The sequence below is a fragment of the Tursiops truncatus genome, chromosome 19 (genome assembly GCF_011762595.2).
Source record: "Tursiops truncatus isolate mTurTru1 chromosome 19, mTurTru1.mat.Y, whole genome shotgun sequence".
In the NCBI taxonomy this organism is placed as follows: Eukaryota; Metazoa; Chordata; class Mammalia; order Artiodactyla; family Delphinidae; genus Tursiops; species Tursiops truncatus.
In genome coordinates, this window is record NC_047052.1 from 18,810,949 (window position 1) to 18,830,002 (window position 19,054).

Genomic DNA, 19,054 nt, shown 5'->3' on the forward strand with positions numbered 1-19,054 from the left:
ACGGGATCCACTAAAAAGCGGTTCATTAATACGAGGAAGGGAGAAGTCCTACCTGAATGGGTTCTCATGTGCCTTTTCAGCTTGTATGTGTCCCTGCTGGCGTAACTGCATAAGCTGCACTGGAAAGGACGCTCTCCAGTGTGAGAGCGAATGTGACGTTTTAATTTGCTGACCTGAAACACAAAAGCAACCGAACCTCTTAAACTTTCGTTAACATAGATTGTGACATGAGAATACTGTGGGTCAGGCACAAAAGCTTATTTTTTGGACACTGCAGTTCATAATACAGAAGAAGTCTAAAAGACAGTATTTCTTCCTCCTCATTATTTCTAACTGTTGCCTCTCAAATCCCTATCATAATCCAAGGGAAAAGGGTAAAATGGATAGGGGCATAGATGAGTCAAGATGGGCTATTATTAACTGTTAGGCTGGGTGATAGGCACATGGGGGTGTATTATACTAGTCTATCTACTTCTACATATGTTTGAAATTTTCCATAATAGTTTAAAAATAATCCATGCTTATTTATGGATCAATTTTCTAACAAATTTTGAATCCAAGTTAATAAATGCATTAATTCCCTTAAGTCTCTCTTCCTATCATCAGCACTTCCCTAACAGACCAGGCACCAGGGGCCTCTCACCTTCCTCACTATGGACTTATGCTTTTCATCTTTCATTAAGTACCTTACCAACAGAACAGTGACTTTCAAACTTGACTCTAAGAAGTGTTTTGAACACTAATGTTTCCTTTGAAAATTTTAAAAAGTGTTCCAATTTTTACATTAAAATCTCCCTGTATTTCTAAGTGCTATATAGTCAAATTCCACACACTGTAAGGCTAAAGAACGGTCCCAACAGCATTACTGAATAATTCTCTTTCCAAAACTTGCCTATTTATCATATATTAAATTCCTATATACACAAGGATCTATTCTTTTTCAACAATCTATTTGTTTATTCCTGCTCCAATATCACAGTCTTCATTTACCATATAGTTTTCAAACAGCCAATAGCACAAGCCCCTCATTCTTTTTTTTGTTTTTTAAATTTATTTATTCATTTATTTATGGCTGCGTTGGGTCTTCATTGCTGTGTGCGGGCTTTCTCTAGTTGTGGCAAGTGGGGGCTACTCTTCGTTGTGGTGTGCAGGCTTCTCATTGCGGTGGCTTCTCTTGTGGAGCATGGGCTCTAGGTGCACAGGCTTCAGTAGTTGTGGCACGTGGGCTCAGTAGTTGTGGCTCATGGGATCTAGAGCGCAGGCTCAGTAGTTGTGGTGCACAGACTTAGTTGTTCCACGGCATGTGGGATCTCCCCAGACCAGGGCTCAAACCCGTGTCCCATGCATTGGCAGGTGGATTCTTAACCACTGAGCCACCAGGGAAGCCCAAGCCCCTCATTCGTTTTTCAAAATTTTCTTAGTCATTCATATTTACTCTTCCAGCTGAAATTTAGAATCAAGCTGAAATGTGTATTTATTTATGTCCTTTGGAAAAATGTGAGACGTTTTCCTCTTACAGGTAGGTATCAGATGTTTTTTGCTGTTCAGTTTATCCCTAGGTCATTTTATTGCTGTTAAGAGTTTGAACCTGTTTCCTACTATTGATATTGTATAAATAAGTCACTGATTCTTGTGTATTTATCTTGGATCTGACCACCCAAATGAACTCTTACTGCTTTAGGTTTTTCAGCCAATACTCTTGAATTTTCTATGTAAGCAAATATGTCTGCAAGACATGACAGTTTTGTCTTTCCATTTATAATTCATTTATTATTTTATACTATTAGCTAGGATTTCCAATACAATGTTGAAATGGTAACAGTAGGAATGGAAATCTTGTTCCAAAGTTTAATGGGAATACTTCCAGTGTTTCAGAGTTAATTAGGCTGGGTTTACTATAGGTTTCCAGTATATACTCCTTATAATAAATTTTTTTTTTTTTTTGGCTGCATTGGGTCTTCGTTGCTGCACGGGCTTTCTCTAGTTGCAGCGAGTGGGGGCTGCTCTTTGTTGCAGTGTGCAGACTTAGTTGCTCTGCGGCATGTGGGAACTCCCTGGACCAGGGCTGAACCAGTGTTCCCTGCATTGGCAGGCAGATTCTTAACCACTGCGCCACCAGGGAAGTCCCTAAAGATATTTTTTTCTACTCTTGACTTGCTAGAACTCTAAACAGTAATAAGTATTAAATTTTATGATTTTTCAATAACCTATAGAAATGATATGGTTTTTCTTTAATCTCTCAGTGTAGTACAAACCAATAATATCCTAATGCTGAATTATTCTTGCATTTTAGATACATTCTACTTAGTAATCACTTATTTTTTAAATCTATTACCAAATTTGGTTTGTTAATTCACTTAGAATTTTGGTTTTCCTGTGAGAAACAGAAACAGTTTTCTTTTGGAAGTATCCTTATCCAGTTTTGGTAACAGCGTAGCCTCAAATAATAAAGGTGATAAATAAAGCAAGCAAGCAAGCTAGCTAGCTAGCTAGCTGATGGGCCTTAGTTGCAGCACGTAGGATCTTAGTTGTGGCACACAGGACCTTCATTATGGCACACAGGATCTTTTAGTTGCAGCATGTGGGATCTTTTAGTTGAAGCATGTGGGATCTAGTTCCCTCACCAGGGATGGAGCCCAGGCCCCCTGCATTGGGAGCGCAGAATCTTAGCCACTGGAGCACTAGGGAAGTCCCTAAAATCTTCCATTTTGAAGTGCTCTTGGTATAGTTACTCACTTCTTTGAAGTTAGGTAGAACTTGCCTGTAATAATATGTGGATCAGTGCTCTGTTTTATTAGATGATTTTTAAAAAATTAATTAATTAATTATATTTTGGCTGCGTTGGATCTTTGTTGCTGCGTGTGGGCTTTCTCTAATTGTGGCGAGCGAGGGCTACTCTTCGTTGTAGTGTGCGGGCTTCTCATTGCAGTGGCTTCTCATTGCGGAGCACGGGCTCTACATGCGCGGGCTTCAGTATTTGCAGCACACGGACTCAGTAGCTGCAGCACGTGGGCCCTAGAGTGCGCAGGCTTCAACAGTTGTGGCGTGTGGGCTCTAGAGCGCAGGCTCAGTAGTTGTGGCACATGGGCGCAGTTGTTCCAAGGCATGTGGGGTTGTGGTGGGTCTTCCTGAACCAGGGCTCGAACCTGTGTCCCCTGCATTGGCAGGCAGGTTCTTAACCACTGTGCCACCAGGGAAGTTCCTATTGCTCCTTTTTGTTTTTGTTTTTTTTTGGTTGCGGGTCTTAGTTGCGGCATGCATGTGGGATCTAGTTCCCTGACCAGGGATCGAACCTGGGCCTTATCCACTGCGCCACCAGGGAAGTCCCGTTACTGCTCTTTTTTTAATGGGAAAACCTTTCACACTCATTACAGGTTTTTTTTTTTTGGTGGTAGGGAGGGGGAGTGCGAGTGTAGTAATCTAGCAAGATTTTCTATCTTGTATTAAGTCAGTATGAGGACAGTTCATACTGGAATCATGATGATCTTCAGAGAGGAACCAACAAGGAGCTGAATACTCACTTCTACACTGGCGTAATCGCACATGGAACACTTAAATGGCTTCTCATGGGTGTGTTTGTAACGACGATGCCGCACCAATTCTCCACTAGTCACAAAGGCCATGTCGCAGTCTGGGCACTTGTGAGGACGAGTACCTAGAGAAAGGAGGGTATAAAAGAAAGACAAGATTAAGGGCACAGTTAATTACAGAGTTCAATGTGTGACACAACTGCTACATGAGGTTGGATCCTGGTCATCTCATCAACCCTCCCTGAGAGTAGCTCCAAAAACTATGGGTGAGCCCAGCTGACTTTACAACATTAACCCCAAAATATTAGAAACACATGCCAAACATTTAGTTTCTCTTAATTATCCATTTGAGTATGCTGCCTTTGAATACAAAATATTTTTTACCCCTATTTTGTGAATATTCTGGTCACTATGGATTAAAGGTTAACAGAAACACCATTCTGTTTCAACCCTTCTAAAAAATATACAACATCTTTAAACCTCAATTTTTATCAAGTACAGGCCACAGAATTAATAGTTATTTGATTCAAGATCCTTTTGCACATCAAATCTTACTGTTATTATGATTATACATATAGGGCCACTGGGCTGTCCATATTGACCAACTTTTTCTTTAAAAAAAATACAAATATAATAACATGTTTTCTGTATAAATTTGGTTTGATAAGGTATTCTAGAGATTTATCAAAGGCTTTATAAAGTAGTATTGCCTTTTATGTTATGTGATTTAAACAGATCATTTTCAAACATCAATATCTAATATTCTGTGATCTGAAAGTCAAATCATGGAATATTTAAATATTTTTATGAACTAATAATATACCCTCTATATTTGTTTTGTTTTTTCTTTCACTGAGATAATCTCACTGTTTTTAATATGTCTTCCCATAGTAGCCCCATAACATAACATTACTTTAGTAGATCTTCTCTAGCCACTTTATATTCTGAACACTGCACTGAAAATATCCTGCCCAGGTAATAATGATAATAAAGAGATAAAGCTGACAGTAGAACACAGTGCTACCTTCATAGGTTATTATTTAGAAACTAGGGAGTATCTGTAATTGTGGGCTGTGGGTAAGGGGTGAACAGCAAGGTAATCTCAAACACCAAAATCAAAGGCTACTTTTGAGAGTGGAATTAAGAAGAGTCACAATGTAATGAATGGGTCCAGCCATCTGCAGAAATGATTCTCCCAGAGATTGAGAAAACACTGGAGAGGGAAATGTGATTGGATATGATAGTAACTAGAAAGTTCCAAAGAATGTTCATTTGCTCAATTTGCTTCTTTACTACCACTGAGGATTAAGAGTGAAGGATAGAGTTCTTATCTATGAAAAATGTATAGTCTGGTGGTACAAACAGGTAAGTAAAACGACGACTAACAAGAGAAGGAAAGCAACATCCATTTCTATTAGGACGAGGTAAGTTGAAAACAAAGAATTTCCAGTGTTTACCTAGTATTATCTAGGAGAGAGAAAGAGGCCTGCCTCTGGTAGACATAAGGATGGCAATTAGGAAAGAAGTGGACACTGCTGTGGGACAGGAGTTTTCATCGGGTTGACCCACATGACTGCCTACGTCCCTCTGCTCAAGGTCCATGGCTCACCAAGTCACCCTTCAATTGCTACAGCATCCTGACATAGGCAAAGGCGCCCCCTAGAATGCAATACGACTGCATCTAGAAAATAAAAAGGTATATTCTTCCACATAAACTGATTTTCTGATATGAATCTGACTCTTGAGGATTTGGTTAGTATGAATTAGTCCTGCCAAATCATTCCTGAATAACCAGACAGACTGAATTTCTTATTTTCAAAGCTGAGGACTAGACCATGACATGCAGCGCCCACATCAAGGCACTCCCGTTCTGGCAAGTCCTATAATGCGGCCAGCTGCTTTCATGTAGTCATATGCCCTTTCCCTAGGGTTTCAAACTACCAAATAAAAAATATTATTATCAAGTGTCTGGGTAGAAACTAGGTAGTTGGTGAAAAGTGACCAAGTCACATTAGCAAATATACTAATGCACAGTATACTGCTCATTGGCCAATCCCTACTTGATCACATTCATCAGACAAACAGCACATCAAATAAAAAATAAGAATCATCATATAAAACGAGGTGGAGAATCTGGATAGAGGAAAGCTATTCTGCATGAAGAACTAGGTGAAAGAAGTTTCTATTAGCACTTGCAGCCAAATGCCAACGCCAAAAGTATAAAGAGCCCAGAAGAGAGTCTAAAGAGAGCTTTAGCCCATAGTCTCTCCTCTTTAGTGACCCCAGAACATGACTGCAGCCAACATGAAGCTAATATTAGAGTATTAAGTATGTGTGGACCATGAATAAATAAATGTTTGAATTGCTGGAATGCTGCCTTAAATTTTCCATTCTGGGATTATGAATTATCTTCTTTGAGGTAAAACAACCAGAAACCATAGTTTTTACAAAGGTAGGATTTCATTTCTATTTCTAATGTTCTTCCTCATAATGCCTGGCAATTACTGCCTGGGAATTTAGGGGGGGTTAGTTTTTGTCATTGCTGTTAAAACCTTAGCAACACAGTGGTGATACCTTTGGGAAATATTATAGGTTAACTACCACAGAAAATCTCTTTCTGAATCACCATCCTTATAAAATTTAGATTATTTTCCACTAAACTTTCTTTACATTTGCCTATAACTAAGTCCATCTGCTTACAATAAATCAAGATCACAAAGAGGGTACCATAAGAAAGAACAAAAATTCTTCCCACTCTTATTCCCACTGGAATCAGCTTAGATGATATTTAAAACCCAGTTTAAACCTTTGCTATGCTGTAGCCCCCAACATTCTTTTTTTTTTTTTTTTTTGCGGTACGCGGGCCTCTCACTGTTGTGGCCTCTCCCGCTGCGGAGCACAGGCTCCGGATGCGCAGGCTCAGCGGCCATGGCTCACGGGCCCAGCCGCTCCGCGGCATGTGGGATCTTCCTGGACCGGGGCGCGAACCCATGTCCCCTGCATCGGCAGGCGGACTCTCAACCACTGTGCCACCAGGGAAGCCCCACCCCCAACATTCTTAACCAGCACCCACCTGTGTGTGTGTTAAGGTGATTCCTCAGAAGGGTGACTGTCCTGAATGCCCTGCCACAGAGATGGCACTTGTGTGGTCTCTCATCAGTGTGACTTTTCATGTGCCGATCCAAATTTGAACGCCGTGGACATGTGTAACTGCAAAGCTCACACTGGAATGTCTTCTTTACACCTATGTGCAAAATAAAACACTTACTTGTTGCAGGGTTTCAAAGTGTTAAGATTAATCCTAATCTTAAACTTCCACAAATACATTTCATTAGCCTTTTATAACTAAAGCCAACTAAGTCACATTGAGTTATAATTATCTCATGCCACTAATAGATTTACTTCTTTCTCTTCAGGACTTAAGAAGTACTCAATCTGGAAAAACTTCTTTTAGACTGGCGCCCACATCACAATCTTTAAAATAAATGCATTTAATGTAAAATAACCTGCACAGGCACTGTGTTATGTGCTTTATCCCGAAAAGGTTTTATGAGAGTATAATGGATAAACTCATTTTACCTTTCTTTTTAATTTTTGTTGGTTTTGGAGGCTTCATGTTACCAACCACTTTCTCTGCGTTAACCTCTGACAGCAGACCCTCCTGCTGCTCTTCCTCAAAATCGTACACAGACACATCCACATCTTTGCCCTCCTCCGTGTAACGCAGTTTGCTCTTTTTGGTTTTCTTTGTTTTTTTGGCTGGTGGTTGATAGTCTGGGTCTTTTTGCCAACTAGGATCTTCCTGAGGCGGAAGTTCCCCTTGCTCTAGCGTCTCCACCTCTCCATTGGCCCCCACTTTTACCACTTGAAACCCTTCAGGCAAAGGTAAGGTGTGACATATCATGGGTTCACTTTCTGCAAGGCCCTCTTTAGACACTTCATTCTCATAAGCCCCCTGAAGTTCTTCTACTGAAGTGGTAGCAACAGGTACAGTCACGGGAACGGGTACTTGCACAAGCTGAAGTTCTCCTATGTTTATAGGCTGTTCCTCCATATTTACAACCTGCAAGGTTATAATCTGGGTATCGTCTACAGCAGCCTCTGCTTCTGGAGCAACTGCACCCTCCATTACTTCAGTCTTCATCTGAAGAAGGGTAGGATCCAGCTGTTCCATCATTACCATCTGTACACTGCTATTGACATCCTGGACCACCTCACCCCCATCAGTCTGGTTCTGGGGTAGGTGGCAAGCGTCCTCTTCTTGGCCCCCTTCCCGGCGTCTCTGGTAAGTCTTTCTCTCCTTTCCTTTAATGAAAGTTTCAGACTCTTCCACAATGGCTTCAACCGCCTCACCTTCCATTTCCCCTTCCTTTATTAAGGGAGAACACAGATTATTATATAAAATAAAATTTGCCTAATTGAAAACATATACATTTTAAACAAAAAAGACCCCTGATGAATGAATTAGGCACCAGTGGTTGTTAATATTACAAAAAGACACAACAGATATTATTTACCTCCTGATGGAAGAATGGAATACCACCTATGAAGCAGTCTTGTCAAACAAAACAAAAAAATCTGAAACGAATCAAGCCTCTAGATCCAACTACCAATTAACAGGAAACTGGTGACAGATGATATTAAATTATACTACAGGGATGAAATTCAGACTGAAGGAAACTGCAGGAATAACTACCCAGTTTCTTCTGCAAATAAATCACCAGGAGAAAAAAAAAATGGGAAGGGTAGAGGGAGAACCTACAGATCAGTGGTTCTCAACCTGGGGTAACTATGCCTCCAAGAGACATCTGGCAAGGCCTGGACACATTTCTGGTTGTCACTACTGCGGCAGGTGTGCTACCAGTATCTAGTAGATGCTCTGGCAGAGGCCAGAGATGTTACTAAACATCCTGCTATGCACAGGTCAGTCCTCCACAGCAAAGAATTAATGGTCCCCAAAAATCAATAGTGCAGAGGTTGAGAAACTCTGATATAGACAAAAGAGGCCTAAGAGATACAGCAATCACAGTGTATGGATCCTGTTTGGATTCTGATTCAAACCAACAAATGGTTTAAAAAATTGCCACGAGGACTTCCCTGGTGGCACAGTGGATAAGAATCCACCTGCCAGTGCAGGGGACACAGGTTTGATCCCTGGTCTGGGAAGATCCCACATGCCGCAGAGCAACTAAGCCCGTGCACCACAACTACTGAGCCTGTGCTCTAGAGCCCACGTGCCACAGCTACTGAAGCCCATGCACCTAGAGCCACAGAGTAGCCACCGCAAGGAGAAGCCTGCGCACCACAACGAAGAGTAGCCCCCGCTCGCCACAACTAGAGAAAGCTCGCACGCAGCAACTAAGACCCAACACAGCCCAAAATAAATAAAATGAAATCTTTTTTTTTTTTTTTAAAGGGACTTCCCTGGTGGCACAGTGGTTAAGAGTCCACCTGCCAATGCAGGGGACATGGGTTCGAGCCCTGGTCCGGGAAGACCCCACATGCCACGGAGCAACTAAGCCTGTGCGCCGCAACTACTGAGCCTACGCTCTAGAGCCTGTGCTCCGCAACAAGAAGCCCACACACCGCAACAAAGAGTAGCCCCCGCTCGTAGCAACGAAGACCCAACGCAGCCAAAAATAAAGAAATAAATTTATTAAAAAAGAAAAAAGCCACAAGACAATGAGATTCAACTCTGACTGGATATTTGTTATTAAAGAGTTATTCACAAAACTGGTTTAAATCTTACACATTTCTTATATCTGGCAGAGGACCTCACTGTTTTTAGCTAAATTCTCCCTTAGAAAACAAGCCACCAGAGTTTTTTTTGGAGCCAAAATCAGAACTTGGATCCAGACTCCAATAGTCCTGCTTGTAGCTACACACACCGCTACCTCCTGTCTCATACCATCAACTTGACATTCATGTATCTCTCTTGTCCGTAAGACCATGAGTTCCTTGAGGACAGAGACCATGAAAACAAGTAGTTTTTAACTCTTGAGCACTACGCCCAGGTTGGTAAGAACACAATAAATGCTAACTGAATATATAAAAGAAAACAGAAAAAAAAAATCAGTTTTTTTCTGATTCACAGTTTCTGGCTCTTATGTCTTGTGAGTGCTGAGAGTACCCAGATACCTAAGAATAAAATGAGTTTGATCAATTATGTAATTCATATCAATCTGACTTAACAAAACTGACAAATACATAAAAGGTTAATTCAAAATTAAAATTTAAAGTGTTTTGTATTCTTGCCCTCGTCTCAAACAAAGCTTTTGCTACTTCTATTAGACACACGTTTCTTCAATTCAGGTACCTTAACACTATCCATACTAGCAGTCAGAGAAGGCTCTCTAAGTCAGGACCACCTGTAAAGCAGTACAAAGACTAAGACTATGCAGGCCTGGTCCTGCATTCTAGGAGTATTGTCTAACAAAAAAGACAGAATAGGTACAATGGCTCAAGGTAAAAGTGGTAGGTTTGGAGAACCCTACATAACCAGGTGTGAGATCAAGATGGGCAGGATATTTAAAGACAGCATGGTGTGTGTGCACACACACAAATTTTGCAGGGGAGGGGGTCCCTACGTAGAAAAAATTGGTTATGAGAAAGAATAAAACAGTTAAAGAAAAAAAGACTTAAAAAGCACAGGATAAGGCTTCCGTGGTGGTGCAGTGGTTGAGAGTCCGCCTGCCGATGCAGGGGACACGGGTTCATGGCCCGGTCCGGGAAGATCCCACATGCCGCGGAGCGGCTGGGCCCATGAGCCATGGCCGCTGAGCCTGCACATCCGGAGCCTGTGCTCCGCAACCGGAGAGGCCACAACAGTGAGAGGCCCGCGTACCTCAAAAAAAAAAAAAAAAAAAAAAAAAAAAAGGTACAGGACAGAGGAAAGGGTAGAAAGAGACAGAAGAAAGATGTACTGGTTGTGGCCATAGATTGGACGGTCTTGAATGACAAAATATTAAGACCATACTCATTTGGCTGTCAATGGGAAATCACATATGCTTTCTTTCTTTCTTTCCTTTTTAAAATTTTATTTATTTTATTTTTGGCCGCATTGGGTCTTTGTTGCTGTGTATGGGCTTCCTCTAGTTGCAGCGAGTGGAGGCTACTCTTCATTGTGGTGCACGGGCTTCTCATTGCGGTGGCTTCTCTTGTCGCAGAGCACAGGCTCTAGGCACGTGGGCTTCAGTAGTTGTGGCACATGGGCTTAGTTGCTCTGCAGCATGTGGGATCTTCCCGGACCAGGGCTCGAACCCACGTCGCCTGCACTGGCAGGGGGATTCTTAACCACTGTGCCACCAGGGAAGTCCCACATACGCTTTCTGAGCAGGGGAAATTAAGATTTACTTGGTTCATAAAGAATAGTGCTTGATTTCTTCAACAAAGTGTATCCGTATTTTTGCAAAAGGGAAAGATGCATGATACATATAATGCCCTCTGGCTTTCAAGGCCCTTCAGTATCTGACCCCAGATAACCTATTCAGATTCATGACTTGTTGGTCTTTAGCCATTACTTTTCCCTGTATGTGTCTGCTGATAAAACAACCACACTATTATGCACTTAAAATTTTTCTCAAAATGATCCATTTCCCCAGTTGGCTTGTTAAAGCTCTTTGAGGGCAAAAGCCAGGCTTGAAGCAACCTACATATTTGGACAGACTCAGCAAACCTCACCATCTGCATGGAACGAAAACCAAGGCTAATGGAAAACCTTGTGGGTTGTTGGGTTGTCCTGATTTGTTCTGCCATTACCTGCTTTCATTAGTCCCTTATTCTCAACAACCAAGAGTATATATACTATTGATACAATGCTCAGTGCAAAGATCTCTTACAATCTGTTCCATTAACAGCAAGGACAAATATAACAAAATGTTACCGCAGAACATGAGGGTCAAGGGACATTTGTGAAGTGCTTTATAATTTGCCTGTAAATAAAAAATGTCTGAGCATCAATGTGCTAGCATTTTTATAAGATCTTATTTATATTTCTGATCACTAAAGACTACTTGAGCCAAGATCCTAACTATAATTACTTTTATATAACCAATACTGTTCAGATGGATTTGTCTTGGGACAGGAATGTTCTATACTGGCACTATCCAATAGAAATATAATGGAAGCCACAAAAGTGAGCCACATATGTACCATTAAAAAATTTCCAGGGACTTCCCTGGTAGCACAGTGGTTGAGAATCCGCCTGCCAATGCAGGGGACACGCGTTTGATCCCTGGTCCGGGAAGATCCCACATGCTGTGGAGCAACTAAGCCCGTGCACCACAACTACTGAGCCTGCACTCTAGAACCTGTGAGCCACAACCACTGAGCCCGCGTGCCACAACTACTGAAGCCTGCGCGCCTGCAGCCCGCGCTCCGCAACAAGAGAAACCACTGCAATGAGAAGCCCACGCACCACAATGGAGAGTAGCCCCCGCTTGACACAACTAGAGAAAGCCTGTAAGCAGCAACAAAGACCCAACACCACCAAAAATAAAAACAAATTAAAAAAAAAAAAAAATTCTAGTAGCCATATTTAACAAGAAACAGGTAAAATTAATTTTAGTAATCTATTTTATTTAACCCAGTATGTCCAAAATATTATCATTTCAAGATAAAATCAATATAAAAAATTGAGATATTATATATTCTTTCTTCATAAGCCTCTGAAATCTGGTATATATTTTATAGTACACCTCAATCTGAACTAGTCACACTGTAAGTTCTCAACAGCCACATGTGGTTAAGGGCTACTGTACTGGACAGCACAGTTTATACCTCTGTTATTCAAAGTATGATCTGAGGACCAGCAGCGTTGGCTTAACCTTGGAACTTGTTAGAAACACAGAACTTCAGGCTCCACTCTTGACCCACAGAATCAGAATTTGCAACTTAATAGATCCCTAAGTGGTGTCATATATTAAAGTTTGAGATGTACTACTTTATACCATTACTCATCTCACATTTTTTTTTTTTGCGGTATGCGGGCCCCTCACTTTTGTGGCCTCTCCCGTTGCGGAGCACAGGCTCTGGACTCCCGGGCCCAGCTGCTCCGCGGCATGTGGGATCTTCCCGGACCGGGGCACGAACCCGTGTCCCCTGCATTAGCAGGCGGACTCCCAACCACTGCGCCACCAGGGAAGCCCTCACATCTTTTCTTTTTTCTTTTTTTTTTTTTTTTATGGTACGCGGGCCTCTCACTGTTGTGGCCTCTCCCGTTGCGGAGCACAGGCTCCTGACGCGCAGGCTCAGCAGCCATGGCTCAGGGACCTAGCCGCTCCGCGGCATGTGGGATCTTCCCAGACCGGGCACGAACCCGTATCCCCTGCATCGGCAGGCGGACTCTCAACCACTGCGCCACCAGGGAAGTCCCCTCACATCTTTTAAAAAAGCATTTTCCAGGCCATGAAGGTCTGAAATTAGTACCCCAGCAAAGATAGTAACTTCAATGTTGGAGTTAGGAACAGAGAAAAAGCCCCATCCACCTTGGAAACAGTCTTGGAAAAGTATCAAAGGACAAAAAAATTCACAAGCTGTAAATGCTACTGCTAGCCCTGCCACAGAATCACTACATAATCCCAGGCTATTTAGATATCCTCAATAATAAAACCGGTAGAGGGACTTCCCTGGTGGCGCAGTAGTTAAGAATCCGCCTTCCAATGCAGGGGATGTGGGTTCGATCCCTGGTCAGGGAACTAGATCCCACATGCATGCTGCAACTAAGAGTTTGCACGCCACAACTCAGGAGCCCGTGAGCCACAACTAAGGAGTCTGAGAGCCTCAACTAAGTAGGCTGCCTGCCAAAACTAAGACCTGGCGCAACCAAAATAAATTAAAAAAAAAAAGTGGAGGAAAAACATTTAATCTCTGAGCTCTGTGACATTTTGTAGCACACAACAATTTGAAGAACACAGAAAAATCCATGTTGTCTCTGCCATGAATTTGAGAACTTAAAATATTAGAAATTGCTTTTAATAACCAAGTACAACCTAAAAGAGGTTACGGAATTATAAACCAGGTGAAAAAGAATTGGTACAAAGGAGTACAAATTGAAACCAACTGTGCTGCCAGGGGGTTGAGCTGACAAGAGTGTTCTCTCACTGTGAAAAAACACATGGCACAAGGTCCATGAACATCAGCATCTATTCAGGGTCTTAAAGCAGTAGGTTCTATTTTCCCAAAGAAAAATCAGACACAAAGTAGCAAGCCACCAGCCTCGCCCATACACTGCTTGGAAATCCCTGCCAGCAGTGCATCCCTTCCAGCAGTGGATCCTTCTACTTAACTTCCACCAAGGAAAAGGAGTCTATGAATCAGTAACAAACTTAATAGCCTGGACCAGGTCGCTCTCCTCACTCCCTGGGGACGGTACTCTCCTAGCTGTGTCACCCCATTAGCGGTTCTGATCCATCCCTTTCCTCCCTCTATGGACTCAGCTGTGCCTCCTGCTTTCCATTCAGTTCCTCTGGAGTCTCTCATGTTCTCTGCCTCTCTCCTTGCTTGAGTTAGGCATGCTTTCTAGGTTTTGTCAAATCTTTTTGTGGACCAACGCCATTAAAAACGGGTTTACATTAACTTCTGGACACAACTTTTTCAGATTATTAAAGCATGTTAGTCTATTTATAGAAGTCTGAAAAATGAAGCACATATAAAATTTTTTTAAAAAGTTGTTCGCAATTCCTATACCTAATCACCTAGTATACTTTGGTGCTGTTTTCTGAGTTTTTTTCCTCTTATGGATATGTATTTTTAAATATAGATGAGATCGTGTATATGGTTTTGCTCTTATCTTAAGAACCTGTCCTTGCCCTGTCTAGCCCTCTGTGGTCCCTGTGCTTGGTCTACAAGCACCATTCACCAGGAACCACACCAGCCAACCCAAAGGCTTCCCCCTCATCCTCAAACTCAGTTTCTTTGGCATATAACAGTATGAAACTCATACTCTTCCTTCATCAGCCTTTCAGAATTCTCCCTTGGCTTCCCTTGTCTCTGAGAGCTCCTCCACCAGCCGCTCTGAGCACATCAAGGCTCTGGCTCTGTTCCCTTCTCCGTAGCCATTTGGTTCACTAGCCGTTTTACTTCAGCTGTCTCCACCCAAATCCACATGCGCAAACCCCCAGTTTCACTGCCTAAAGGATCTCTCTCATGTGTTTGGCTATCACCTTCAACTCAATGGCATTGGATAAGGAATAAAGAAACCTGGGGAATTTCCTCGCAGTCCAGTGGTTAGGACTCAGCGCTTTCACTGCTGTGGCCTGGATTCGATCCCTGGTGGGGCAACTAAAATCCCGCAAGCTGCAAGGTGCGGCTTGAAAAAAAAGAAAAGAAAGAAACCTAGATTCTAATCCCTAATCCAACCAAATGAGCTTGGCAAATGGGTTAGTCTTCTGGGCTGCAGTAGCACACAAAAAATGGAACTCTGAAGACCAGATCCTTCCTGTATTCTCTACCATCTTGGTGAAAAACTGAAGCTTAGGAACACTTTTTAAAAAATCATTCTATCAACTTATGGGTAGAAGATGGGGCAGGAGGAGGTTCCCTCAGACTGAGGCAGAGTGAAACTGGCACATGGGGGTGAGGGAGCTGGAAGAGAGGAAACTGGTATTTGAGCACCACCCTGCCCTTGCTCACTGCTGTTCTCACTGTGAAAAAACACATGCTGACTGGTTGAGTGGGAGGATACACAGGCCCAGACTCTAACGCAAAGGCCCCCCGAGGTCAAGGCCCCTGAGGTCTGCCTATGCTCCTACACCACCAGCCTGGCCTGAATCCTAGGGGAACCTGCTGGATCAGCCCTCCCCCTCTTGCCTGTCAGCTTTATATTGCTCAAATCTTTTAATCTTAAAACTCCTCTTAACGCCTCTTGACAATTGAGCATCTGCCATCTCCGTATTCCCCCACACTCAACCCCACACTAGCTGTCTCTATACCTTTACTTCTCTTCCATGCCTCATTTCACCAGTCTGGTTTCTGTTCCCCAATACTCTACTGAACTGCTCTGAAGCCAGCGATGGCCCTTAATTGGTAAATCCAAAGGAGATTTTTCTGTCCTTATCTGACTTGACCTCTCTGTGGAATTCAGCATCCTATTCTAGGCTTTATCCCAGAATTATGCCAGACCATCAGAAAGCTGGGTATACTTGGGGCACATGGTCTTATCCCCTACAGAACTTGCTTTCACCAAGTTTTGTTTTGGCATTATGCCCTTGGCTTACACTAAAGTATACATGGGAGAAATTTCATTTGGAGTTACATGCTTAGAAAAGCTTTGCTTCAACTAAGCCATTTTTTTCTTTCACTGTGAGACCTATGTAACAGGATCATGTTACCATTACTTTAGCTGGCCACACCCTAATAAATCTTTTTCCTCTCAAACTATGTAGTAACCTTTTATTCTAATTTATTCTAATTTGTATTTTCTGGGGTTTTGACTTTATATCATTTACCATTTGTATTTTCTATACATTTCTTCAAATTCTTTGTGGAACAAGATGAGCTATAAACCTGAAATTGTATACACATATATATTTAATAGAAAATACAGAAAAACACAGAAATACAAAGTTGTAACAATCTTAACATAACCTCAATTCAAAATTTGCAGACCTATTTGAAGATCACAAAATTCTTCCAGGAGGCATAAAAGACCTCATTAAATAGGGGACACTACTATCTATATCCATGATCAGAAAGGCCAAACATTGTAAAGATGTTAATTATTTCTAGTTCATTTAATCTTCAAAATCTCTGAAAAATAAACAAGATATTGAGGATAGCAATAAAATTTCTGAAAAATGAAGCCCACTTTTTTTTTTTGGCCGCATTGGGTCTTTGTTGCTGTATGCCAGCTTTCCCTAGTTTCAACGAGCTGGGGCTACTCTTCATTGCAATGCATGGGCTTCTCATTGTGGTGGCTGCTTTTGTTGTGGAGCACGGGCTCTAGGCGCTCAGGCTTCGGTAGTTGTGGCGCACGGGCTTAGTTGCTCCACGGGATGTGGGATCTTCCCGGACCAGGGCTCAAACCAGCGTTGCCTGCATTGGCAGGCGGATTCTTTAACCACTGCGCCACCAAGGAAGTCCCCAGAAGGCCGTTTTTTATTTCCAAATATTAACATAGTATAAAGCCACAATAAGTAATACAGTACTGTCACTATCACAGCCAGCCAATGTAAACAGAGAATCCAGAAAAAAACTCCTAGCATATAAAAAGTTGTCTACAACTTTTTAAAATCAGTTTAAAATTAGTGGGGGAGGTCTTCCCTGGTGGTGCAGTGGTTAAGAATCCACCTGCCAATGCAGGGGATACGGGTTTGAGCCCTGGCCCGGGAAGATACCACATGCCACGAAGCAACTAAGCCCGTGCGCCACAACTACTGAGCCTGTGCTCAAGAGCCCACAAGCCACAACTACTGAGCCCGTATGCCACAATTACTGAAGCCCGCGTGCCTAGAGCCCGTACTCCACAAGAAAAGCCACGACAATGAGAAGCCCGCACACTGCAACGAGGAGAGTAGCCCCACTCACCGCAAATAGAGAAAGCCCATGCACAGCAACGACGACCCAACACAGCCAAAATCAAAAAAAAACAAATAAATTTTTAAAAAACAATAACAAAAATAAAATTAGTAGGGGAAAGAGAATTATTTGATAAAAGGTACCAGAAAAACTATAAATACTTGGAAAACAATGAGTTATAGCTTTAATCCACCTGGAATATATTCTGTTGTCAGAGATAAGGAGAGACGTTAACAAAAACACAAAAAAGACATTGGAGTTCCCAGGCGGTCCAGTGGTTAGGACTCCACGCTGTCACTGCCAAGGGCCCAGGTTCAATCTCTGGTCAGGGAACTGGGATCCCACAAGCCACAGGGCCACACACACACAAAAAAAGACAAATCCAAACACCAAACTTGAAATAAGATATAGGTGAGTGGCCTTCTGATCTCAGAATAAGGAAGGCTTTGTGTTTAGATTCCTAAATAATAGAAGAGCCTAGAGGAAACTGTTGAAATTTTGACCACCTTAACGTAAAAATAAATAAATTTTTTTGTAAAAACAAAAACATGTTGAATAAAATGGCCAACAAGAAAATATATTTGCAGCATTTTATGACAAAGGATTAATACTAATATCCTTATTATATAAGTAATTGTAAATTTTTTTTAAATTTTCTTTATTTTCTTTATTTTCTTTTCAGCTGCACTGGTTCTCCATTGCTGCACACAGGCTTTTCCTCTAGTTGAGGCGAATGGGGACTACTCTTCGTTGCGGTGCGTGGGCTTCTCACTGCGGTGGCTTCTCTTGCTGCGGAGCACGGGCTCTAGGCGCACGGGCTTCAGTAGTTGTGGTGCCTGGGCTCAGCAGTTGTGGTTCGAGGGTTCTGGAGAGCAGGCTCAGTAGTTGTGGCGCACAGGCTTAGCTGCTCCGCGGCATGTGGGATCTTCCCGGACCAGGGCTTGAACCCATGTCCCCTGTATTGGCAGGCGGATTCTTAACCACTGTGCCACCAGGGAAGTCCCCAGTAATTGTAAATTTTATAAGAATAAGACCAATACCAAAAGAGAAAGCTGGGAAAAGGACACAAGTACATCATTCAAAGAAATACAAATGGCAGATGAGTGAGAAAAAAAAAAAAACACAACCAAATCTCCTAAACATTGAGAGGAATACAAATTAAAATAATGTCACAGCATTTTACCTCTATTAAACTGTTAAGGCTGTTTTAAAGGATAACTCCCAATGTTGGTCAAGGTGCAGTGAAATGAGTGAGGTAACTCACAGATACAGAGAACAATCTAGTGGTTGCCAGAGAGGAGGTGAGTTGGCGGGGTGGGCGAAAAAGGTGAAGGGGACTAGAGGTACAAACTACCGGTTACAAAATAAATGTTACAGAGAATAAAAAATATTAACATTCTATGGTGTGCAATCTAAAAAAATATCGAATCACTATGTTGCACACCTGAAACTAATATGATGTTGGAGGTAAACTAAACTTCAATGAAAAAAACTCAAAAAAACAGCAAGGTAACTGGTGATATGAATCAAGAATTTTTAAAATATTCAAATTACTGTGATCCAGTAATTCCACTTCAGACTTTATGCCCAGAAATAATCAGAGGACTTCCCTGGTGGCTCAGGCTAAGAATCCGCCTGCCAATGCAAGAGACACGGGTTCGTGCCCTAGCCGGGAAGATCCCACATGTCGCGGAGCAAGTAAGCCCATGTGCCACAACTACTGAGCCTGCGCTCTAAAGCCCACAAGCCACAACTACTGAGCCCACGTGCCACAACTACTGAAGCCTGAGTGCTTAGAGCCTGTGCTCTGCAACATGAGAAGCCACTGAAGTGAGAAGTTCACACACCGCAACGAAGAGTAGTCCCCGCTCACTACAACTAGAGAAAGCCCGTGCGTAGCAACGAAGACCCAATGCAGCCAAAAATAAATATTAAAAAAATAAATTAATTTAAAAAAAAGAAATAATCAGAGATGAACACGAAGATTATAAGGACATTATTAATCAGAG

At 42.1% G+C, this 19,054-nt stretch overlaps 1 protein-coding gene across 4 annotated transcripts in view; it reads right to left on the reverse strand.

Annotated features, from left to right (window-relative positions):
• CTCF (CCCTC-binding factor) overlaps window positions 1–19,054 on the reverse strand; it is a 49,243-nt gene that overhangs the window by 12,627 nt on the left and 17,562 nt on the right. For all 4 annotated transcript variants that reach the window (XM_019935668.3, XM_019935667.3, XM_004317558.3 and 1 more), the window contains 4 exons: window positions 7,110–7,899; window positions 6,604–6,774; window positions 3,522–3,655; window positions 53–173 (listed from right to left, as the gene is read on the reverse strand). In XM_019935668.3, the coding sequence (XP_019791227.1) occupies window positions 53–173; window positions 3,522–3,655; window positions 6,604–6,774; window positions 7,110–7,890 (1,207 nt within the window). In that variant the 5' untranslated portion in view covers window positions 7,891–7,899. The remainder of the gene's footprint in view (window positions 1–52; window positions 174–3,521; window positions 3,656–6,603; window positions 6,775–7,109; window positions 7,900–19,054) is intronic.